Source organism: Glycine max, chromosome 8 (genome assembly GCF_000004515.6).
Source record: "Glycine max cultivar Williams 82 chromosome 8, Glycine_max_v4.0, whole genome shotgun sequence".
NCBI classification, from domain to species: Eukaryota; Viridiplantae; Streptophyta; class Magnoliopsida; order Fabales; family Fabaceae; genus Glycine; species Glycine max.
Genome location: NC_038244.2, coordinates 7,503,545 through 7,530,455, shown reverse-complemented (window position 1 = coordinate 7,530,455; position 26,911 = coordinate 7,503,545). Strand labels below are relative to the sequence as shown.

At 32.5% G+C, this 26,911-nt stretch overlaps 2 protein-coding genes and 1 pseudogene across 10 annotated transcripts; all 3 read left to right on the top strand.

Moving 5' to 3' along the window:
- Nucleotides 1-173: 173 nt before the first annotated feature.
- LOC100801074 (probable inositol transporter 2) lies at nt 174-3,010 on the top strand (annotated as a pseudogene).
- Nucleotides 3,011-5,425: 2,415 nt separating this feature from the next.
- LOC100800532 (pentatricopeptide repeat-containing protein At2g37230) lies at nt 5,426-9,447 on the top strand. 9 transcript variants are annotated; one of them, XM_041018046.1, is made up of 4 exons: nt 5,427-7,759; nt 8,099-8,520; nt 8,772-8,884; nt 9,019-9,447. In XM_041018046.1, exon 1 carries the CDS (start codon nt 5,510-5,512, stop codon nt 7,724-7,726), a length of 2,217 nt encoding a protein of 738 aa, XP_040873980.1. In that variant the 5' UTR covers nt 5,427-5,509; the 3' UTR covers nt 7,727-7,759; nt 8,099-8,520; nt 8,772-8,884; nt 9,019-9,447. The 9 variants fall into 9 exon arrangements, with proteins under 9 accessions (XP_014634301.1, XP_014634300.1, XP_040873983.1 ...); XM_014778815.3 differs by having other exon boundaries at nt 5,426-8,520; XM_014778814.3 differs by having other exon boundaries at nt 5,426-8,520; nt 8,772-8,888.
- A 2,565-nt stretch (nt 9,448-12,012) lies between these two features.
- Nucleotides 12,013-14,323, top strand: LOC100802666 (F-box/kelch-repeat protein At3g06240). Its single transcript, XM_003531115.5, has 2 exons — nt 12,013-12,033; nt 13,012-14,323. Exon 2 carries the CDS (start codon nt 13,076-13,078, stop codon nt 14,165-14,167), a length of 1,092 nt encoding a protein of 363 aa, XP_003531163.1. The 5' UTR covers nt 12,013-12,033; nt 13,012-13,075; the 3' UTR covers nt 14,168-14,323.
- Nucleotides 14,324-26,911: the final 12,588 nt, after the last annotated feature.

Below are 26,911 nucleotides of genomic sequence, written 5' to 3'. Positions count from 1 at the left end.
AACAATTCTTCCTTGGTCACAATGTGTTTGTCTTCTCTTCTTCTCTTAAACTCACTCTGGTTCACTGTTCCTACATTAACTTTTCAAGGACTTCTTACACGTATTGGTGGAGTCCATTTTCCATATATGGCTTCGTGCATTGAAGCAGTCACAACTATAAACGACCGTGCTTTGATCATATTGAACAAAACGAGACAAAAGCATGGAGGGAGGTGTCCCTGAAGCTGATGGCTCTGCTTTCAAAGAGTGCATTTCTCTTTCAAAGAACAACCCTTATGTTCTTCGCCTTGCTTTTTCTGCTGGAATTGGAGGCCTTCTCTTTGACTATGACACTGGTAATCATAATGGTTTATGTCTCTTTACTTGTTGAGTATTTTACTTCTCTAACTTTTTGAAACCGGGACACCCATTTCACTACTTCTGTGTCTGTTTTGATAGTCTTTGACCATTTATGGGAATGTATAGGTGTGATATCTGGGTCTCTTTTGTATATCAGAGAAGATTTCAAAGATGTGGACAGAAAGACTTGGCTTCAGGTAATGCTTGTGGCTACAACTCATAATGAAATTTGGTTTCTGATCACCGATTCTCAAGAGTTCCAGCACTTCCCATTTGGCCTTCATCTTTGTGTTTATTTAATTATTTGGTAGGCACAAGCCAAAGAAGCTGCTGGATTAGAAACCCACTGGTTCATTTTCTTATTTAAAATTATACTTAAATATATTTTTGAGTCATGTATGTAAGTTATTTTTGGTCCTTATAAGTTTTTTTTTTTAATTTTAGTCATTGTAAGTTAGGTTTTTCAATTTTGATTTCTATTAATTTTTTTTAATTTTTAGTTTTTATAAATTTGTGTTTTTTCAATTTTACTCTTTTAAGATTATAATTTTTTTTTCATTTATAGTTCCCAACTCTTTGTTTGCAAGAACTAAAATTGAAAAAAATCCAAACTTACATAAAGTAAAAATAAATTAAATATCTTACATGAACTAAAATTAAAAAAACACAAATTTGTAGAAATTAAAATTAAAAAAATAAACTTACAAATACCAAAAATAAAATAAAAAAGACCTAAAAACCAAAAATATATTTAAGCTTCAAACATATTAGTTAGTTGTAACTTTTTTTAAATAAAGGATAAACTATACCATATAGAACCAAGCTATATTGAATCCTTTATAATGATATGAGGTAATTCTATATATAGAACCAATATATACCAGCGTTGGAATGATGTCACATTTTTTAATATATAAGGAACTCATAAAAATGAAAAAATTTATTAGTGATTCAACAAAAATCTGAGTATATATTCTAAACCTAGAAGTTATTTAAGGCTCTTATATATCTAAGTTTTGTCATAGTGATCATTCATCATAATCATTTCTAAGATACACAATATTAGTGGTATTCCTTTTTTTTATTTATTTCATGTCTCACTGAGGGTTGCTTCTTGAACGTGTAACAGGGAAAGCAAGAAGAAGGTATACAAATTTTGTGAAAGATTTACCCAGAAGGGGAAGTTGAAGCTGAGATTCAAAATTTGAGGGAATCAACTGAAATGGAAATCAAGGAAGTAGAAGCTGGAGGTAAGGTGAGCCTGGTAAAAATGCTCAAAATCACAAGTGTGAGGAGAGGTTTATATGCTGGGATGGGCATAGCCATTTTCCAACAGTTTGTGGGCATCAACACAGTCATGTACTACAGCCCCACCATAGCTCAGTTATCTGGTTTTGCCTCCAATCAGGTAGCAATGCTTCTGTCACTCATCACAGCAGGGGTAAATGCATTTGGTTCCATTCTGAGCATATACTTAGTTGATAAGACTGGGAGAAAGAAGCTTGCTCTTATTAGTTTGGTTGGAGTTTTGGCATCCCTTGTTCTTCTTACTGTCGTTTTTCGCCATTCCGAGATTTCCTCTTCACTGCAGCTACCAACCACGATCAATGGGATTTCATGACTTGCCTTAAAGGTTCTAAAAAATGTGGCTTCTGTGCTGCCTCAGATAAGGTGAATAAAAGAATGTTTGAATTTGTTCCATTATTCAATGATATCCTAACATATTATTAGAAGAATCGAAAATGTTAATCATTATTAAACATTCCAATACTTTTTTAACACTATTAATCACCGTGAAACATTAGTTCAATTAGTTAAGCATGTTGCATGAATTATTGTAAATTGATTGATCCAATCTCCGATTCTAATGGATAAAAAAATCACTTGTGAAACATAAGTATTAGTGCCACAAGTACATATTAATAATTTTGTATACATTTATTTACAACTAATCACTTTTGAGGTAAAATTGACTTACTTGAAACATTTCAATAACCTCACAACACTGTTAGTATCACAATATACAATCACATTTATTTTAATGTGAAGTAAAATTAACCACATTTACAGAGAGGTGGAGAATTCACACCTATACAAATTTCATTACTCGATAAAAAAAATGTTTTTCATGTCATTCTTTAAATATCAGAAGATTTTAATGATATTGATTCATGTTAGTTCTTACTTACTCTTGTATCAACTGTTGTACACAGCTAAAACCTGGGGCATGTTGGGACTATGACAAATCGGAGAATCATTGTACTTCACAACACAGGGATTGGTACTCCAAAGGGTGTCCTAGTAAAACTGGATTTGTTGCAATGATAGGCCTAGCACTCTACATCTTGTTCTTCTCACCTGGAATGAGAACTGTTCCATATGTTATCAACTCTGAGATATATACCCTTTAAGGTTTAGAGGAGTATGTGGAGGAATGGCATCCACAGCAATTTGGGTCTCTAACCTCATTGTTTCCCGGTCCTTCTTATCCGTAACTGAAGCTATTGGGACTGCATACACATTCATGGTTTTTGGAATAATTAGTTTAGAAGACATTATCTTTGTACTTGATTTCGTGCCAGAAACCAATGGAGTTCGAATGGAGGATATAGAAAGGGTTCTGGAAGAGAGATCTCTCCACTTGAAGTTTTGGCAGAAATCTACCTCGTGATCAACTCTTTTGGTCCTGAATTAACTGATTTTTTTTTTCATAATCCTCTTTTTTATTATTAATTTCCATCTTCGTTTGCGTCTCTTAATTTTGCATCACGCACATGAATGTTGTTACATCATTTTGTAATATAATCCATTACTTTATGCGGATATAAATATAAATGGGGTGTGAACTAAGAGTATGAAATATTGTTCATTTCTCTTTTTGCGTAGGACCATTGCTTGAACTTAAACAATGACAGGGTTCATGAGAAAGCGTTATTTTTTAGTTTATATATTTCACCAGTAGGAATTTGTTTATTTGTACAGTGATACATTCTTTACATTTTTATTGTTTTAGAAAAAAATGATATAGGAGTGGTGTAGATAAGAACGGTTTCATTATTATTTTGGTACTCTTCTTAATTTTTCAGAATTAAAAGGGAAGGGAATAATACTTTAGTACTCAAGATGTTGTTAGTGTACAAAAGGGAATCAAGAGCTAGCAACAAGCAGAATGCAGCTAAATTTCAGATAGGCATTTTTAATAAATTTCACATTTCAAGGCTCCTATTAGAGATCTACACTTCGGGTGAATCTAAGAGAGTTTTTTTAATCTCATTCGAGAGTGGTATGCTCTTAACCTCTTGTAAATCTCTCCAACTTATTACTTGTTTTTCATATTTGCTTCCTGGAGTCCATGTTGAACAATTAGATAAAGACAGACTCTACAAATCAAAGACTACTGAAACTTAAGATCAATTTAGAAGTTACTTGAAAAGAAGTGAATGTTCTTTTTACTAAAAAAAAGATAATGTGGTTGATAACTGTCAAATTTGAGTTTAATTGATAGTCAATTTTGATTAAAAATGATTAGAATTCTTTTCCTTTAGTTTTATTTTTTAATAAAATAATGAAGAATTTAATATCATGTTAATTTTTTATCAGGATTCAAAATAAGAAAATTACAAGTGCTTTGGAGAAAAATTAAGCAAAAACTTACATTGAAGAAAGAGTTGAAGAGTGAGATAATAGTCAATTTAAGTTTAGCACGCGGAAAAGAACCATGAAGAAGGTCAAATGTGTGCTTAGGGTAAATCCCAACGCTAATCACATGATCACAGTCATACTCATTAAGCCCAGAAAGCTCGCTTAGCGCAAGGTCGCGTGAATGTTAAGTTATCGCCTACAAAAGGAGTACTAAGCAAATGGGAAAGACACACCGAATGAATACATCCTAAGTCTCACTATCTCTAGTAGGAGAAACTTTTCTATGTCCATTATCTTCTTCTTCACCTTTATCCATCCCTCTCCTTCTATCAACGTCATCCCCTAAAGTATAAAGTCTGACAAGACTAAACCTCTATCGTTGGGAGCTTAGTAGACAAATTTCCTTATAATGTAATCTTTCCTTATTATCTATTTAATGCAATGCCAATTTTTATTGTTTCTTTCATGTGCTTTATTGTTATTGTATGACCGAATCAATCATGCATCTGTTTAGGTATTAGGCATTGGGAATTATTTAATTTTTAAAGAACTTGGGAAAAGACATATAAACAACTCATTGTTAAGGATAAAGTGATTTTGTTTTGTATATGCATACATTTCCAAACTTCATGCAAAGGGATTTGAGAGAGAATAGATAGATTAGTTTCACCGTAATGGGATCAGGATTGAGTATGTTAATAAATATGTAGAAAGTAAAATAACATTAAATAGAGAAACACCTTAAGGTAGGTAGGCATGTTACACTCCAATATATTTTAAATTATGAATTATCTTTAAGCATTCAAACATATCATCATTTTTTTTATCTTCTACTTTCCTTATCTTTTACCTTAACATCTTTTATCTATTTTATCTTTTACTTTTATATCTTTAAATCTGTTATCTTTTATTTTAGATTTTTTATCTCTTGGTAAATTGAAATTGTACTTATCTAAGTACAAATAATGTCCCTATAGACTTGAATTTGTTATCTTCCATTTTGCTTTACTAATCATGATAATTTATTAGTACACTTGTCAATGAGTTAATATCGGTCATCTTTAAAAAAAAGTTTTATCAAGATCTAGTTGATCTTATTTGACTACAAACTTTAAATTAAAAATAATTTTTTTATTTTTTGAAATTAAAAGTTATGGTCCAATTAAACTAAAAAGTAAAATCAACCGAGGATTTATTTTTCTTCTTAAACTTAAAATATTTTAGTAAAAAGTAAAATCAACCTAGGATTTATTTTTCTTCTTGAACTTAAAATATTTTAGTTTTATTATTCACATACTTAAATATATTTTTATCTCTTTAATATATCACTTTTTTTCAATTTCAATCCTAATAAAAAAACAACTTCACAAAAAAATTAAATTATTAAAACTAAAAATATATTCAAGACATATTTATATTAGAATAAACAAAAAAGTGTGAAAAAAAAAAAACAAGTGTTAGTTTGAGGCTTTCAGCTACTGAACTCTTAAACCCTAGTTTCTTAACACACCACAACCCCTCCAATCCCATGGCTCTGCTTTCCAATTCCAAGCTTCTCCGATGGACACCCACTCTCCATCCAAACCCTCTCTCCGCCTTCTCCACCGCCGAAGCTCTCTCCGAAACCGACCACCCCTCTCCGCCCTCCCCGCAGCCCCAACCCCCACCAATCATTCCCCCTCGCGAGAACAATCTCGAACTCACCATCTGCAAGATGATGTCCAACCGCGCATGGACCACGCGCCTCCAAAACTCGATCCGCTCCCTCGTCCCGGAATTCGACCCCTCCCTCGTCTACAACGTCCTCCACGGCGCCGCCTCGCCGGAACACGCGCTTCAGTTCTACCGCTGGGTCGAGCGCGCCGGCCTCTTCACCCACACCCCGGAAACCACCCTCAAGATCGTCCAAATCCTCGGCCGATACTCCAAGCTCAACCACGCTCGCTGCATCCTCTTCGACGACACTCGCGGCGGCGCGTCACGCGCCACCGTCACCGAGGACGCCTTCGTCTCCCTCATCGACAGCTACGGCCGCGCCGGGATCGTGCAGGAGTCCGTCAAGCTTTTCAAGAAAATGAAGGAGCTCGGCGTGGACCGCACCGTGAAATCCTACGACGCGCTTTTCAAGGTCATTCTCCGACGCGGACGCTACATGATGGCGAAGAGGTACTATAATGCCATGTTGAATGAGAGCGTGGAGCCCACGCGCCACACTTATAACATTCTGCTTTGGGGTATGTTTCTGTCGTTGAGATTGGACACTGCTGTTAGGTTTTACGAGGATATGAAGAGTAGGGGCATTTTGCCTGATGTTGTGACTTATAACACTTTGATTAATGGTTATTTTCGGTTTAAGAAGGTGGAGGAGGCTGAAAAGTTGTTTGTGGAGATGAAGGGGAGGGATATTGTTCCCAATGTGATTAGTTTCACCACCATGTTGAAGGGGTATGTTGCGGCGGGGCAGATTGATGATGCTTTGAAGGTTTTTGAGGAGATGAAGGGCTGTGGAGTTAAGCCGAATGCGGTGACTTTCTCCACACTGTTGCCGGGGCTGTGTGACGCCGAGAAGATGGCGGAGGCGAGGGATGTGTTAGGGGAGATGGTGGAGAGGTACATTGCACCGAAGGATAATGCTGTGTTTATGAAGTTGATGAGTTGCCAGTGTAAGGCTGGGGACTTGGATGCGGCTGGGGATGTGCTGAAGGCGATGATTAGGCTGAGCATTCCGACCGAGGCTGGGCACTATGGGGTGCTGATTGAGAATTTTTGCAAGGCAAATTTGTATGACAAGGCGGAGAAGTTGTTGGACAAGATGATTGAGAAGGAGATTGTGTTGCGGCAGAAGAATGCTTATGAGACAGAGCTTTTTGAGATGGAGCCTAGTGCTTATAATTTGATGATTGGGTATTTGTGTGAGCATGGGCGGACTGGTAAGGCAGAGACTTTTTTCCGCCAGTTGATGAAAAAGGGTGTGCAGGATTCGGTTTCTTTTAATAATTTGATATGTGGGCACTCGAAGGAAGGCAACCCTGATTCTGCCTTTGAGATTATAAAGATCATGGGGAGGAGAGGGGTTGCTAGAGATGCGGATTCCTACAGGTTGCTTATTGAGAGTTACTTGAGAAAAGGGGAGCCGGCTGATGCTAAAACAGCTTTGGACGGCATGCTTGAGAGTGGGCATCTACCGGAATCATCGCTTTATAGGTCAGTTATGGAGAGTTTGTTTGATGATGGCAGGGTTCAAACTGCTAGCAGAGTAATGAAGAGTATGGTGGAGAAGGGGGTGAAGGAGAATATGGACTTGGTTTCGAAGGTATTGGAGGCCCTTCTCATGAGGGGTCATGTGGAAGAAGCTCTGGGACGAATTCATTTGCTTATGCTTAATGGGTGTGAGCCTGATTTTGACCATCTTTTATCTGTTCTTTGTGAGAAAGAAAAGACAATTGCTGCTCTCAAACTGTTAGATTTTGTTCTTGAAAGAGACTGTATCATAGATTTTTCAATCTATGATAAGGTTTTAGATGCTCTCTTAGCAGCAGGGAAGACACTCAATGCTTATTCCATTTTATGTAAAATTCTGGAGAAAGGAGGATCAACAGATTGGAGCAGCCGTGATGAGCTGATCAAGAGTCTTAATCAGGAGGGGAACACAAAGCAAGCAGATGTTTTGTCAAGAATGATCAAGGGAACAGATGGAGGTCCTCCAAAGAGAGGAGGAAAGAGAAAAACTACTGTATCCACATAGTTTGTTCTCTCTTCATTTTCTTGTGTTTTAGAGGTGAGACAGGTATTACTCCTTGTTGTTTTGGTTTTGGTTGTAACAAGTTATCTTATGAGGAAGAGAATTCATGAATTGTTCTTTATTTCAAATCCAAATTTGCAACTCCTGTGCTGAGTCTTCTGACTGACTCCAACATTCTTTTGGTTTTGGATCAGAGATTTGTTATGACACTCATCACTTGTTTTTTATTTTACTTTTTTAATATTGTTATCAGTCTACTCCTATCAAGGTCTCCATTTATGTTTTTTATATTTAACTCAATTCTTTCGAATAATGTAACAGTGAGAAGTTGGAACTGAACTGTAGTTTTCAATCAAACTTTTCTCGACTTTACAGGATTTTGAATCTTTGGATTTCTCTTTAATTTTGCTTTTCAAATCCTGTTTTGCCATGTTGAATACACATGATGCTGAATCCATCCCGTACCAAGAACTGCCATCATCAGTCTATCCTGCTAAGTGCTGACAATACAACCACCAGCCACCTGGCATTATATCTGCTCTTTAGCCTAAGTCTTGTGCTGTGCTGGGCATTTGCAGTGTTTGCTTGTTATACTGACTGAGATTCTAAGATCTGCCACTTCCCAGAATCAGCTATGCCCTTGGAGAGCAAGATGGGATTCATTTTTTAGTCCTGCTTTCTACAGCTACTGGACTTCTGTTTTGCAGGTTCTATAAACAATGAAGTTGTTCTGCTCACAAGCTAAGAAAATCTGGGTGCAGAGATAATTGCATTTTCCCTATTTTTTGAGAAATTAGGTAATGTTTCTAATTTCCTCACAAGCAGGATGACATCAGACTTCCATTTGGTCTCTAATTTCCTACCTTCTCAGTTCTTCTGATGTTTCTGCATATAATTCCTCATTTGACTTGAATTTATTTTCTGATTACTGTTTTTCCAACTTCTATATGATGGTATGCCTGGAATGTCTTACTTCCAGATTTGGTTGGCTTGGAATGATTCGCCTTGCCTAGGTTGTCTAAATCACATGTTTAGTGTTTACTTGTAGGTATGTCTGATCCCACAAGTTTCACGATACCTTCTGATCCTGTGAGGGATTGCCGGGAATCTTAAAAATGCTGGAATCGGTAGTCTTCCACAAGTTGGGCTTCTGCAACGAGCGTAGGTTGAACTGTGCAATCGACAACCATAGTGAATACTGAATAGTGTTTTACCTGATTTGTGCTCATTGTTTTCTATCAATCTCAATCCTCTCTCAGTTTGTCAATCTCTGTTCTTTGTTGTCTCTCACACAGGTGGTCCAAACCTCTCTGTTCTTTGTTGTTCTCAGTTGAAACTTACATCGATCCCTTACCTCAAAACAAAGTCACTAAACTGGAATAATTTCCGGTAATTGCATTCTCAGTAGATGTCTAAAACCCAAAACAAGGGATTCAAGTCATCTTATGCCATTTGTATTGAGAGGTTGCAGAATGTTTGACGGTTGTGAAGATAATAATGGCATGGTAAATTTACTTTGTGGATGCTTTTATTGTGCCAGTTCACTCACTAACTTGGGTTAGTATTCGATCACAAGAGATGGGTCAAGGATGCATTGGAGAACGTGATAAACATGTTTCAAATGCATTCACAGTTACCCTTGATTCTACTGTATTTAACTATGGATTTCTACCACAAGAGAGACCTCTCAACATAAAGTATATTACATTTGGACTTGTGTATTAGAGGATTTCTGTTGGGGATCATAGAGTACCTGTGAAAAATTATTAGCAATTGGTGGCCCCTTGTGTAGGGGTATTAAAAAAAACGGTTGGACCAAACCGGTTTGTAATCAAGCCTAAACTGAACTGGTTTTAATCCTAATTGGTTTGGAATAAAATTGCATTTTTGTACGAAAGTTGTTTGGTTAACTAAATTGTTTATACAAAATGGATTTAATTAATTGAATTGATTTTCAGAAAAATCATTTTTTTACAAAAAAGTAGTTCAAAAATAAGTTTGAAACTGGTTTAATTCTTAAATTAGTTTAAAAATTATTCAAACCCATTTTGGTTAATCAAATCAATTTTTAAAATCAATTTGATTTGAAATTGATTTTTTAAAATAGTTCGGCTATTCGTATCTAAAACCAAATCAATTTAAATAGTTTTGGACCAAATTGATCTGGTTTTTGCACATCCCTATCTTCATGTTATCCTCTCATTTATTTGTGAGATCAATTTCGCTTTGCATTTAATGCGGGTGTGAAAATTAGATTATTTCAATAATTTCAATGATTATTTTGTGGGATTTGCTAATATATGTTATGTTCAGTAGGTTATTTCAGTTGCCTTTTAACTTTATTTATTAGTTGAAAACTTATTTGACTGATTGATAAATAATTTTTTAAAGTAATCTTTAGTGTTTTTTGAAATGCTATATGAAATAGTATTTTTTAAAACATTGACTTTTAACTTTTCATATTTTATTTTGTTTTAATCCTTGAAATATTTATTTAATTTTGTTACTACTTTTTTTAAATGTCATTTTATATTTTTTAATTACTTCAACAATTAGTTTTATCGAACATTAATTATTTAATAAGTTAGCTTAAAAACTTTCTATTATCAATTAATTTTCAACTTCCCACTAATTTTTTCGAATATAGACATATGCTCACCACTTTTCAGTTGGAGTGCATTATAATTGATTGTTGTTATACTTAATTGTATGAACAAGTTACAAATTTGTTTAAAAGTTATTATAAGATTTATTTTGTTTGGATATAGCCTAAAATATTAGGTTTTACATAATAAATTATTAAAAAAGGGTATCAAGTTGGAAGGGAAAAAAGTTGTTGAAAAAAATAGGAGTAATTTAGGGATAACATTTTTTAGGAAAAAAATTGAAAAAAAATATAAGCTTTAAATTTTAGATTGTTGAAAAACCACTGTTTTTTTTTTAAAAAAAAAAAAGTACCAAATTTAGGTTGATGATCCAAAGCATATATTTGGGGAAAAAAAAACTTTTTTAAGAAAACTAAAATCCTCAATTTCAGCTACCTACACAATGTGTTTGGACTCCAACCTAGGACCATCAATGAAGTGAGATAACCCTACATTAGTTGATTCTCAATGGTATATTAACTAAACCATGAGTTTGGACATTCTCAATGGTATATTAACTAAACCATGAGTTTGGACATGCCATTTTTATGGATCAATTCATTTATTTAATGAATTTAAAATACCATGTGGTTAAATTACACGCTTAGATAAAGAATTTAAACGAAAATGGAATTTGTAACATTTTAATAAGGAACTTTATTTAGTTAACAAAAATGATAGAATTGAAATCCTACTAAAACTAAAGAATTTTAATTCTTTTTCTAGCGACTCGGTACTCTTTTTCTATGAAAGCTTGACTTGTTCTGCCGTCACACTCACTTCCTTGTGACTTTAAAACTCTAGCTCTCTTTCATGATGACGACCACACTCGTTCTCTCTTGATTCAGAGCAATCACTCTCTTAGTGCTTCATACAAGGTTATCTAGGGTTTCATTTTTTATTTTGTTAATTTGTGTTTTGTTTTTTTATTTGGTCGTTTGATTTCATTGATTTCATTTTTTATGTGATAAGGTTTTATCTACTTCTTGCTCATTATATTTTTTGTTGTTGGATTTCAATTTCTTTTCTAGCGACTCACTCATTTTTCTCTATGCAAGCTTAACCTATTCCTTCCTCACCCTTATTCCTTGCGACTTTGAAACCCTCGCATCTCGCTCTTTCGTGATGGTGAGGATGCTTATTCTTTCTTGATTTAGAGCAATAACTCTTTTAGGTTGGTCTCCCATCTTTATTATCTAGGGTTTCATTTTTTGTTTTGTTTTTTTTATTTGGTTGTTTGATTTTACAAATTTCATTTTTGATTTAATTGAGTTTTGTTGGCATTTTGCTCTTTGTGCTTTATTGTTGTTAGATTTCAATTTCTTTTCTAACAACCCACTCTTTTCTCTTTGTGCAAGCTTGACTCACTCCTTCCTTACTCTTGCTCCTTTGCAACTTTGAAACCCTTGCTCTCGATTTCTCACTGACAGCAAAGCTCATCCTCTCTTGATTCAAAGCCATAACTCTTTTAGTGCTTCATACAAGGTTGGTACCTCATCTTCATTATTTAGGATTTCATTTTTCATTTTGTTATCTTGTGTTTTGTTTTTAATTTGGTTGTTTGATTTCATTTATTTTGTTTTAAATTTGTTAGGGTTTTGTTGGCTTCTTGCTTATTGTGCTTCTTGTTGTTGGATTTCTCATTGTGCAAAGATCCAGAAGAAGGTATACACTTGATTTGGTTTGTGCTTTGTTTAAATATTTCGTGACTTTTACTTTATGTGTCTAATTTGATTCTAGTTCATATCTTAGTTGTTTTTACTCTCTTTTTCTTTTCCTTTATGGCTCTGATTTGCTTTATTATGATTAGTAAGGTTGGTCCTATGATTTTTGGTGTTATAGACAAACCAAAAAATTTATGGTCCTCATAATTATTAAAATATTATTCACTTTGATTTTTTTTTTACAAAACTCATTAATAATTCATTTATAATCAAAATTATTTAAAACAATAATAACATTCGTAATTAATATTACTCTAGAAGTCATTATTAATGATAACATGAATAATTAATAATCCATACAAAATTATTTAAAGCAAAATAAAAATATTTAATCTATTCATGTTATTGTTAATAATAAATTTTAGATATTGTTAATAATAAATTTTAGAATAATATTAACTATTCATGTTATCATTATTTTTTATAATCTTGATTATAAATGAATTATTAATCAAATTTATTAAATTATAATATTATATAAAAATATATTGACTAAATAAAAAATTTGGTGTTCCTCTAACTTTGAGACCGTGCCCACGACCTACTCTCACTGTGCTCATTATCATTGATGATTACAGTATATTTTGAGGAATCAAACAGATTGTTATTTTTAACTGCATTTCATCGTGAACATTGAAATTTAAATATAAGCAATTTAAATATCTAACATTTCAAATTATTTAAAAATTTGGAATTCCTCGTCCTAACACATGTAAAGTATTTAATCAAATTAGTTTATTCAAGTTGATAGGTGATATTTCAATGAAATTTATGAAGCACTTTTATATAATTAAATTAATAAAAAATGATAGTAAATAAATGTTTAAATACTATTAAAAATAAAAATTATATTGCATCTAGAGTTTACTGATGAATAATAGAAAAATTGAGCCGACTACTGATATTTTAGAACATCCAGCTAGAGAGAAGGAAACGAACAAGAAACGCGTCTGGATTTAACAGTTGTAGAGAGAAGGAAGAAGATGGTGCTTCCGCAAGATTTGATAACTGAAATCCTGTTAAGATTGCCGGTGAAGTCTCTAGTTCGTTTCAAGAGCGTGTGCAAGTCATGGCTTTTTCTGATATCTGATCCCCGCTTTGCAAAATCACATTTTGAACTAGCTGCAGCACTTGCAGATAGAATTTTGTTCATTGCATCTTCTGCTCCTGAACTCCGGTCCATAGACTTCAACGCATCACTTCATGATGACTCTGCCTCTGTTGCAGTAACGGTGGACCTTCCTGCCCCCAAACCCTATTTTCACTTTGTTGAAATAATAGGTTCCTGCAGAGGCTTTATACTTTTGCACTGTTTATCCCATCTTTGTGTGTGGAATCCAACCACTGGTGTCCACAAAGTTGTACCTTTGTCACCTATTTTTTTCAATAAGGATGCGGTGTTTTTTACGCTTCTTTGTGGTTTTGGATATGACCCATCAACGGATGATTACTTGGTGGTTCATGCATGCTACAACCCAAAACATCAAGCAAACTGCGCCGAGATTTTCTCACTCAGAGCTAATGCGTGGAAAGGAATTGAGGGCATCCATTTTCCTTATACCCATTTTCGTTATACCAACAGATATAACCAATTTGGGTCGTTCTTGAATGGTGCTATTCATTGGTTGGCTTTTCGCATTAATGCATCAATTAATGTTATTGTTGCCTTTGATTTGGTGGAAAGAAGTTTTTCAGAGATGCATCTGCCAGTTGAATTTGATTATGGCAAACTTAATTTTTGTCATTTGGGGGTACTTGGAGAACCGCCTAGTCTATATGCTGTTGTGGGGTACAACCATTCAATAGAAATGTGGGCAATGAAAGAATACAAAGTGCAGTCGTCTTGGACTAAGAGTATTGTTATTTCTGTTGATGGCTTTGCTATTCGGTCCTTCTTTCCGGTATGCTCTACAAAAAGTGGTGATATTGTTGGAACAAATGTCATACCTGGATTGATGAAATGTAATGACAAGGGAGAACTGCAAGAACTTCGAACCTACTGTGATAGTCCATATCCATCCGAGGTGGCTGTGTATACAGAGTCTCTATTTTCACTCCCTTGTGATAGTAAGTGAGCAAGTTGAAGAAGATGATTAGCAACAGCGAACAAGAAGAATTAGCTTGTAAAATATTTTCTGACACCTTTATTATACTTTTGATACTCATTTTATATTATGATTTGTGACTTCTTCTGCTATTTCATCATGTTCTGTTTTATGATTATTCCAACATGATGTTATTACCGTTTCATTGTTTGCAATTTATATCCTTCCATTCTTTCACATGCTTTTTCTCTTAGCCTTAATAGGAATTTATTGCATTTCTAGCATGATATGCAGCCAGAGGGCTATCAGTTGATAGTTGCTGACACTACTGATATGAACTGAATACAACTTTAACATTATGGTGATGTCTAAGTTAGCCTAAGCTGCATGACATGTTGTGAAGTCAATATTATCAATCTTAGCTTCAATGCCAAATTAAAGGTGCTTATTTTTATATTGGTATCTTGAGTCATGCATAAATTACCATTACTTTTATAAAGAATATTTTATCAACATAAGCTTGAATATGAAGTAGCCAAGTAGTGCACCCGAGAGGCAGGAATTACTCTGTCTATTTAAGCAGGCTGACATGCTACACTAAATACTTACTAATAAAATTAAAGTAATTAGATTTGTAATTGCTAATTTATTAAATAATATGAATTTTCTGTTCTGAGTGTGGTTCTTTTGGTTTAGGGAAAGCATATTATGTTGGTTCAAAAAAACTAAATTTCTTAAATTAATGCCTATGATACCAATAGGGAGGTTATGCATAATGGGTTGGTTCCTCTCATGATTTCTTTTTAATCTAAAGTTTACGAATTTATTAACTCAGTTTTCTCCTTATTTTTCCATGAACATTGCAGTGGGAGTATCAAATTAGTGCTAGCTTAGGTATTGAAATTGGACCATTTGATATAGACAAGTCCATTCTTTAGAAGATCTCGTCAATAACATTTTACAACTGCTTAATTCTTTTGTCTTCTTCCTTGCAATTTTCCTCCTTTTTTCACAATATTTTTCTCACTCATTGGTAATCAAGGATTAGGGTGAGTTCCCACTCTCATTTTCTTGTTCCTTTTGCACCAAATCTTCTAAAATATTAAGCTTTATAATTGCAAAAATATTGAGTTTGTATACCAAAAATCAAATCTATCTGAAAATGATTATTTTTCTTAATTATTATGGGAAATCAATTATCACCTAGAAGTTCCACACAGAGTTTTGATTATAACTTTTTCAAATACAAAATATGTTAATCCTAACATTTACTAATTGCAATGATTATGATATAACAGTAGATGCCAGCTTAATGTCTAATAAGAAAACAAGTGTGACACTTTTTGACGTATTATTGTTTCAGCACAAATGGATTGTGAAGTGTAACTAGATGAGTATATTTGATACACAGAATTGGGGTCAATAAGTTTTTCTCGTGTAGTGTGGTGCCGCGGTGGTAATTAAATTTGGATATGATGCATTGGTTACTGCAGGGGGATCTCAGCAGAGCTATTTCTCACTTTGCTTTAAGATTCAGTGGATGTTATGGTTCTATGATTAGTCCATCTGTGGTAATTTAGACTCAGCTTATTATATGATTTCTATATTCGGTTGCAGGGGTAACATATATGTGTGGTTATTATCAATTAAATTTAGGGGCTGGTGTGATTTGTGGAGAGTCTAGCATTTTTTTCAAATTCAAAACACATATATGGTGTGGTTACATGGAATTCACCCTGTCACAAACATTTATTTTTAAAATATACTGTCTAAAAAAATGACCAGCATATACGAATTTACTTACTTGACCACGGTAGCCAGCACCTAGATTTTGTTGTTTATGTATTCCCTAACATAAAAAAATCTAAAGATTGAGAATTCATACCACGGATGATATAAGCTGGAATATAATTTCACATAAGCATATGGATAAGTACGTATTTCCCAAGTTCAGGCCTGACACTTTGAATTCATTCCCTCTTATATAGCTCTCATTTTGTGTCTAACCTACCAATATGAAATTTGTTTTCGAACACATTTGATTAACAGGAAGTGTGTTCTTAAGAGTATAATTACGTCAATAAGAAGGTTTCTATTTTTAATACAGGGTCCATTGTTGTCTTATAATTTTTCAATTTTACATTCAGACTTGTCACCTGCCAACATTATTGTCTTGCATCGCTCAACGACATTGTCAACCGCCTCATAAATTTTCAGTTGCATCCTTGAATTACCGAAATATATCTTCAAATTTCCAACTTCTTGAGGTTACAATCATTGATAAGAGAATGGAAAAAAAGAAAGGGAGAGGGGGAGAAGTCCTTGATAAGGTTACATTGTTTGCAATGTTTGAATTTTTTTTAAAAGAAAAATTATACCGATATTTGCTCAGCTACATGTGCCACCACCCTACAACTAGAAGTACATATTCAAAGAGACATACTTCTTTTTTTAGGCCCAACACACAAATTTTATGTAGGGAACTACTATGGGTCCTTACCTTCTTTGCTACTAGTCCCTAAAAACCTAAGAAAATACCTTCTAACCCCTCTCGGTTCTCCCTCCCCGCACCCCCAAGGCCCAACTCTTCTTCTCACCCCCACCACACCATCTCTATCCCAGATCCGAATCAGTGTTGCCCATCTCTGCCATGATTCGAACAATGTTGTGCATCGCTCCAGACTCCAAATTTGCACATGTGACCCCCTTGGCCCAGCCACCACCGCATCATCGTCACACCATCATTGCATCTCCATCTAAGTGTGCAAACCAATCTCTAAGGCTCCCTACTCTTGCGCAACCTCAACCTCTGAGGCTCCACGCGTTCGCGGCTTCCTAGTTGTGCGGTAGTGTTGTGGCACATCGATCTATTGGTGTTTGGTGTTGTTTGGGTTGCGCGATGATTTTATTGGTATGATGGTGTTGGCGTCACGATGATGTTGTTTGTATGGTGGTGCCAATGGCGACACCTGACATGATTATGGTTGAGGTCTCAGGATGTGAAGTGCAGAGGAAGAAGAAGAGGCAATCAAAAACTCGATTTCATTATACATTATACAACAAATCGTATTTCTAAAGGGGTGCAGAAAGACGAAAACTCAATTACATTGTATAAGTATATAACAGAATTGTGTTTCCTTTTTGTTTTCGCACCCCTCCATAAACACTGAAAACATGTTTCCATTATACAACAATTGTACAAAAGGAATCATGTTTCCATGAAAACAATATTTAGAAAGGAAAAAAAGAGTGTCAACCCTTTGATATGAACCGGTAATAATGACAATGAAACCAATAACAACTCTTTTATGTATTATTAGTCAGGCTGGGCCTGCTTCCATCCACTATGACCACAAATTAGAAGTACACTTTGGCTATGGGCCTCAATTGGGGCAATTTTTCTTACTCCAACTTTTTTCCTTCTTTTCTTTTATGCACTACATTAGAAACCTAAATTTATGATCAACACACGCTTGGAATTGTTTCACATCTCATAAAGGGTATTTTAGTAAGTTTCGAAAATTATAATTTGTATTTTTCTGAGTGTAAAGTGTTTGAATGTATAGTATAGAGAGAAATTACAGTATGATTCCAAAGTCGATCTTCATGTAACACGATGTAATCGATTAAAAAAAAATTGAAAAAATCATGAATAAAGCATGTGGAGATTGGTCATGATTATAGATACGTGGTGGTATTCAAGTATACAATAATTTTTCCTGCATAGGATCTGACCGAATTTTTTCATTTTACAATTAGATACGCACAACTCAGTGGGATCTGACAAAAAAAAAAAACAATATAGAAAGCATAACGTGAAGCTGTGCAACCGTCTCTTTAATTCAGTCTGCACCTCTGGTTTAGGTCTAGTGCGGGTGAATTTCCTTTAGCAGTTTTAATTTGGACCCTAGAAAATGCCTCTAAGCTACCTAATACCTATCCCCCCAAGCCAAGCGTTGAATTCTACTGATAACAGTTTGTGCATGTATTTTCCTCCATAATCAATTTGAAAATGACCTATCAATCGGAAAATTAATTTGTATGATATTGTTCCGCAGTAGGTCTATCCAGACACTTCTTTTCTTATAGTAAAATTAATGTTCTTAATCAAATTTATTAAATATATACTAAATCACACTCAAACTTTTTAATCTTTTTCAAAGCAACTTTTTAACTAAATTGTTCTTTTTTTTTCCATACAATACAAGTAAACATAAAAAAATTTAATAAAATTAATAAATATTTCACATCAATATCATAATAATTCAAAAAAAAAAATGTTTCTTCGGAGGAGAGGACGTTCCCAGAGTCAAGTTGCATTTAACATGCATGCGAACAACTTGCCTGCTAAAGTTTCCATCTATGATCTATCTAACTTCTTTGTCTTCCAGTTAAGTTTGGCAAAAATCTGAGGTTGCTTATAGCTTCTTCATTCTCAAGTCAACTATCATACTCAATTTGGAATTTTCACTGTGCTATTTAATTTGGGGACACGCACACAAAAAAAGGGTAAGCTAGCGACCTGTCCCTAATTAACTCATGACTTTCTCCCTTTAATTGCATAATATTGTAGACTATTGGGATTAGAAAATGACAAATTTATTGATTGTTTGATTTAGAGTTCACTTTTTTATTCTTCCCCGCCACCCCCAATTGTAAGCTCTTGTTGATTGGAAAATTGTCTTGCCAGCTCACTTTCAAAATGATAAGCAATAAGCCATCCATGAATAAGAACTCAAGTCAATCTTTCATTCTCATACTTCTTTTTTATTGTATTGTTTATTTTGCAAATTTCCAAATACCAGGCCCACCTGTGTTTTGTTGTGCAGAACATTGTTTCGCTTCTGATTAGATATTAGCGTATCAGAAATCAGAATAATTGACATGTTCAAAACAACAACGGTTTATTATATTTTCATAAAATATAAAATAGAGATGAAATGAGATCAAAATATAAATCAAACAGTTTTATACTAGTACCTTTCAACCTTAAAAATTAATAAATGGTTTTTTTATTAAGAATTTACAATCTTAACAAGTAGATTGCGAGTACCTTTCAATCGATTTCTCTTGCAATATTTAACAGGAATGAAACGCTAAGTTTTCGAGCCTTTATTTTAGCGTAATGAGTATTTAGTAACTAAGATTTAATATTCTAAGAGTCCAATGTAATATCAGTTGACAAGGATAACTTATTAGACTTAATAATTCCTGCAGCCATTTTTTTTTTAAAGTGACTTGTAAATATTATTATAAACTTCTATTAATGTCGATGGCACGCAATGCATGACCTTACAATAGAGTAATTTTTTCCGCCCTCTAAACTTATAAATACAATTTCTCTTGCCATCAATCCAATATATATATCTTTTAGTTTTCTACAGATATATTACATAAGTACTTCTATTCAAGACACACAGAGTCAGTCAAACACCAAGGTGGATGCCTCTTTAATATGTTGCTTATAAATATTTCATAGAAGTATAAATAGATATACAAACAGACAAATAAATTCATTTATTTTAAAAGTAACTAAGTATTAAATACTTCTTCAATACAAATTTAATTAATCTAACTATTAAATTATATGATACTATGTTAATGGTTATGATATATATATATATATATATATATATATATATATATATATATATATATATATATATAATCATTCGAAAGTATATTAATTGATAAAATATCAAATAGTTTCTATTTTTTTCTAAAATTAATTTATTGAATGATAATTCAGTGGTTGAAATGAAACTTTATTAACATGTTTGAAAAATTATTAAATCGTCTCTTTTCAATCATGCGGGCATGGCCCTGGATTTCCACCTCATGAGACTCATGAGGATTCCTCCTACGATAGCTATAGGTGTAGTTTTAGGGGGAAAAACTCAGCAATATATAGGTTAGAATATATGTGTGTGTGTGTGACATTAATGTTTGAAGATTCTACGCGAGCATGGCAGGGCGAGGATATGTATTAAATAACCAAACTCATGCGATTGTCTTGTACACAGCTAAATAAACAAAGGTTTGGAGAGAAAAGTAATCAAGGGCTAAAACAGCTTTTATTAAGACATGATGTGTGATACCCGTAAAGGGGAAGCATATTGTGCCAGAATCATAACAATTATTAGAAGGAATACATGTATTAATCATATCTGTTGATTCTGTTGGAATCACCCGAGCAAATTCTATATTCTACTCTACCTTCCATCATTAACCAAATCCATCAAACATTTTAGAGTTGTGGACCAATCTACCTGTGTGATTTTGAACCTAAATTAGTAGTTTATATAAAGATTAAAAGTTATAACAAGCTAATTAAACAGATGGAGATAATAGTTCTAGTCTTTTCCAAATCAACACTTTCTTTTATGCCACGGAATATTTGGGCAGTCAGTTGAGTTTAATTATTTTGGTGGTTACAGAATGAAATTAAATAATACACCAACAGGCCCAAACATAATTGCTAGTTAGTCAGAAATTCAATTTGTGATCATGTAATTATGTAGAAAAGACAAAAATTATTTTATTAATTTTTATGTCTGGAAAGAAATTAGTTTTCACGACTTATAAATTGACAGAAATTACTATTGAATGTGCAATTCAATCTAGTGACTTTTGTTTTTATTTATTATTATTATTTACTGTGAATACCTATTTTTCTAATCAAATAGTTCAGGATAAATAAATTTTGACGAAACATGTTATCTGCAAAATGACAATTAGTCATTATATATTGAATGATTGAGGGTAACTGCTGCATGAATGATTAATGAAGGGGGTTTATTTTATTTCTTTTACATAAGTTTTTTTATAATAATAATTAGTTTTTGCTTGTACATAAAAACTCAAACTTATATAAAATATAATGGTTTATTCAAGTGATTGAAGTTTGGATGTATTCTGACTGGTACGTATGAAGATATTAATGTAGAGGAATAGAGTTTGATCCTAACAATATACTTTAGTTATTCACATTCCCCCACGCCCCCACCAGCCTACAACAATGTCCAAACAATAAATCAATTTCTAATTCTGCCTTGGTCATATATGCCGACCAAGACCATCCATCTAGCATGATATGATGGATTCAACATGGTCCTCCAATAATCATATAACTTTATCACATTCTGCGAGACTTTGAAAAACTTCCATTCGCTCCATCAATATCAAATTAGCTTTGATGTTGAAACTGCTGCTTAAGATAATAACTTGTTATTCATCTACCACCTTTTTACTTGTAGGGTAGTTGTTCGGAGTAAAATATTTCATAAATATATTTATGAGATATTATATAATTTAATAATAAGTAGTTTTGTATCATTTATAAATTGATACAATTAAAATAAAAGTATTTAATAAATATTCTTTTATCATTTTGCCTTTTAATATTTTTTCATACAATATACATGAAATCAAAATTGCAATTAACAAATTAAATATAATAATATTATATATTGAATATACTTTTTATAAACATCAAACAAAACAAATGACTTAGAATGTGTTTGAATTCACGTTTGAGGCGCTTCAAACGAAAATTCTCACTTTTCCTATGCAGTAAACATATAGAAGAAATTCGTTTATCCCAATAACATGAAAGCGAGTTATATGTTAAATGCAACTATTACATAAATACACCCTTGATGATTTTGGTGGTTGTGGAGAAGGAAGGGTTAAGGATTCAAACCTCATCTCTAATATTATTTACAATTTTCCAAAATGCACAAAGTTTTGAAGGCAGGGAGTAATAAACTTATAGAACAAAATGTGTGAAATTTTAATAGTTAGAGAGAAAAGTGCAATTAAGCTTTTTTTAAAAAAAATTATGATGATTTACAATTTTAAAGACCATTTATCTATTTGGTCATCTACTGTAATATTAGGGATTAATTTGATTAATAATATATAATTCCAAAATTATTTGATCACTTATATTAATTTTAAGGATCAATATGACCAATTTATTTGTGGGTTATAAGATTGATTTAATAGTGAAACAAAAAAGAAGGAGAAAGAGATTGTCCATTCAAATCTTTTCTCTACCACTACATTAACAATTAATATTTATTGATTAAAAAATATATCATCACCAATTTATTCTATTTTAATTAAGGACTATCATTCACTCAATAATTAATTATTGCAATGGCCTATCATTCACCAATTTATTGATTAAAAAAAGTTATTTGAAAATAACCACAAGCTAAAAGAAATTAGATTCTTGAAAACAGCTTATTTTTTGGATTTTTTATGCTAAATTTTAGTTGATTTTCCAAATATCTAGCTTATTTGATAAATATCTTATTTTTTTATATATAAAAACAGTTGAAATTGAAGAAAAATAAAAAAAGCTTTCCCAAGCTTCACCGAGTTGCTGTTGTGTCTTTTGTATTTTTAACGTGAAAAGGTACGTTAACGTGTGCAAAACTGAGTGTTTGAATTGGATGAGGATTGGCACCAATTGTTTCTGTAAAATTAATCTTAAAATAATATAATTTATATTTAAATTTTTATTATAAAAGTAAGACATTAATAAAATTTAATATTTTTATTTAATGTAAAAACTTATTTATAGTTATTTTAACTCAAAATTAATTCTAGCTTAAAATTAAATTTCAAAATGTAAAAAATTATGTAAAATTATGTTAATTAATATTTCAACTTGATTATCAATAATAATGTTAAATATATTCAGCCTCCAATTTGCTATCCACGTGTTGTTATCAGCTTTGTTTGTCATGTGTTGTACAATTGTCCTCCATCTGTTTTATTTTTTTATTTTTTTACTTTCTCTTTATTGCATGCTCTCTCAGTCTCAAAAGTTAAACCCTCCATTATTTTTCAATTTCATTTTCTCTATTATTTTTTGTCCTCTCATTATTTCTTAAAATCGTGCAAATGCATGAGTTCTCTCTAATTTCAAGAGAAAAAAATCAAGTGTCATATCAACAAGAAATAATATTAAAAATAAAATATAAATAAAACATAACTCATCTTATAAATTGATTTTGATATTAAACAAAAAAATATGATCAATATAAATTAGAAAATTAAAAATAATAATAATGACTAATGGTATACTAGTGTATAATTCTATGTTTGATAGAGAGAGAAAAAAAAAATAAACTTTTGAATTTTAGATTGAAAAAAGTGAAAGAAAATAAAATGTTTAATTTTTCTTGAAGATAATTTTCTTTATAATTTTTCTTTAATTTTTTATTAAAAAAATATCATTATACTTATTTTTTTTCTTCTCAACTTTATTTCTTTGAAATGGACAGTAAATAGATCTAATACTGCTAGTAATGTTAATTTAATTGGTTGAAGAAGTATGATCTGAAAGATGCACAAAGACCGTGACACGTGCAATGCTGGTCTATGGTCATGACTGGTATCACACTCACTCCCTGATCGAGAAGTCAGCCACAGAGCCAGAAAGCAAACCATTCTCTCTCTTTCTCTGGATGTCTAACATTCACACGTGCCCATGCTTCCTCATCACTGTACCTTCTCTCTCGTGCGTGTCACAAGCTCTGTCACCCAACAATTTCACTCCTCACCCTCTTCATAAATCACACACAACAACTCAATACAACACACAACCACTTTTCCCCATCTTCCACTTATTTTGCATCCTACCCCTTTTTACTCGGTATTGCTAATTATTATCTTTAAGATACTATTGGTTAAAATTTTTATAAAAATATTTAATGTGAAAATTATTTAAAAAAATATAAAAAAACTTGAATACCGTTATTTTTTTCTCATAATAAAAAAATTTATGTTTAACTAACAAATACCTAAGACATTAGTTAACATTTGCATTATAATACAAGGGGCACATCCTTGTGTTCGTTTTTTGCTTATAATAATAAAAGGCTAACGTGACGTGTTAAGCTTTAATTATATTTTAAAGTGAGTTTATGGGTTGGATTAGTAATTTAATAATGGAAAGTGGGTTTTATGGGGCTGTACTAAAATAATGTTGGCTTCTTTTTACCCGGCAAGTGATTGAGCATGGAATTGCGAGAACACGGCAACACGCCCTCTTAGTTGTGTGTATTATTGCCGCTGCAACTACATTTGATTTGGTTGTATTTTTTAGGTCTTTTCAGTGGTAGACATGGCCATGATTTCTATAAGAAATTAAGAATCATAGTACCACGACTCCAAACCCAATGTGTTTCCCTTTTTCTATTTACTATTATCAACCTCGATTCTTTCCGGATATGGATCTTCTGCGGTTAAGATAAACGATAAAGAATCCCAATCGTGTAAATTTTTACTCCATATTTTTCTATTATAAGACACTGGACTCCATTTTTTTCTTAAATGAAAATAAAATTTATTACACGTTTTATCCCTTGTCTTTGATGATTTTATAAATTTTACTATTTTTTTTTAACTTTTCATCCTTGTACTTAATATTCCACAATTTGTCTCAACATTAGTTAATCATTCGTTGTCATTAGTTGACCATTGACGTCACAATGTTAACTATCGATTTGATCATTTGGTCGTCTTGGCTATTAGTATTGACATGACATTTTAACATTGACGTGATATATACATGAAAATGGCATGATGATGAATACGAATTTGACACTTTTGGTAAAAAGAAACTCTTTAAGGTTATGAGAATCACAAGGACAACAACAATAGTAATAATAACATTGATAATAATGAAAACCATAAACCATAATGATATAGTGTTATGAAGAGAAAGATTATCCTATTTATCTTATTGTTTTTTATCCTAACTCCTTTTTCAACATAAGAAATATATTGCACCTCCCATAAAGGAAATGTAAGAGAAGGGTAATGAGTAACAACCGTAATCCAACAATATTCCCTTGAAAAAAACTAGATATTTAGTCATTTACAACTACCACTAAATGACAATCACTTGATCCTAAGGGCAGAGCCTCCCAAAGACAATGAAGAACAATATAAAAGAGAATATCAACAGATATTGTTAAACACGTACACTTTTTTACCTAATAACTCTTATATTGGAGTATCCACTCATTTGAGTGTTAAGAGTACTATTTACCGATACACATTTAACTTCTTACTAGAGTTTTGGGAATTTGGAGACTAGAATTGACATACGTCAAAGGATTGAGAGAAATCAGCCATACGTTAAAGTAATTTAGATATTTTTTTATAGAAAAAATAATAATTTAGATCATAAAAAACATCAATTAATTTCTTGCACAAATTTAATTTGTACATATGGACACCAAATTAAATATATTAAACACTTGGTATTTAACTATTATCACTTGCCATACCACAGGAGAAAAAACTGACCGTCAAGTATTTGTCTTTTGGTTAAAAGGTAAAAAAGAAACTGTCATGTAAAAATTTTCCTAGCTATGGTGCCATTTTTATTAATAGATTATTTTATGGTAGGGTTTTTGGTTTGCTGGTTGCAATTGACAGTTAATCTGACTACAATGCTAATTAGCAAAAGAATTGGTGTTAGTGATATGCTGGGAGGGCTTTAAAAGAGTAAAAACTTTTGATAAAATGAATCATTGAGTGGGCAAATCAATTAATATAGAATTATTTAAATTTAAATTTTGAATATATAATTGTATTAAACATTAAAAATATTATTATTTATAATAATTCTACAGGAGCTTGAGAATAATTATATTGATTCTCTTATACATGCTGTTGGAAAAAAAAAAGTAAAAAAAACTTGTCAAAACCCAAGTTAGTAATATTAGTTAACTTATCTCCAATAATATAATAATCACAAAAGATGTTCCATTTGAACTACAAAATGATCATGGAAAGTGACCGAATGGTTGGTCTCTCCCCAATTGCCGTTCTGGTTTCCAGCAAAGGGATCATCTTAGTGGGTTTTTGCTGCCTCCATGGCCCATCAAATGCTGTTCCTGCAATTGCATATACCTTCCACATGACACTTGAAAGTTGAAAGAGAGAGGGAAGGAAGCAAAGACACACATCATTGGTCGTACGGACATCTACAACCTTTGCCCATTAATTAAATCATAAATGCCCTCAAATCTTTGCTTTATAAAATCTAAATTAATACTACATGATGTACATTTAAAACTCCAAACAACTTTTCAAAAAATAAAGTTGTGTTTAATTGGAGAGGAGCCCAGTTAGTTCTGAACTCGACATATGGGTGGTGGCCAGGGAAGAAATTTTTTACACTACTTTCTGGGTAGTGCCATCCTTTTCATCTTCATCGGAATTAACCCTTTTGTCTAATTACAATTACTACTCTACCATGCATTCACAAACGAATTTCGATTAATATATTTTGTTCTTGATCGATAAATTATGTAAATTAACTTAACGGACCTGGCCAAGCGAAGTATCTATTTTTTATTTTTTTTGTGAGCCAAGTGACTTATCTTGTTTTTTTGTTTGTTTATGGGAGTATTATATTTTTCTGTTAAATAAATGGTTTCTTCCTCTTTATTTGATATCTATATATTTTTATTTTTATTTTTTGCATTTTTGGTACAGAAAGGGGAGGGGGGACACAGATCACTGATGACCTGCCACACCTTTCAAGTTTTATCTAGCAAAAACCACAGCTCACCTAAAAACTTTTATCTATAAAAACAGTAAAAGTTAAATGAAAGGACACGGCAAATAAATTTTTAACTCAAAGAAGTTGTAATTTCATTTATGAGAGACTTTATTCATTCAAGCAAAACCAGTGGCATCTGGTGTTATAATTAATTAGACTTGTGTTGCGGCAACTTTCATTAA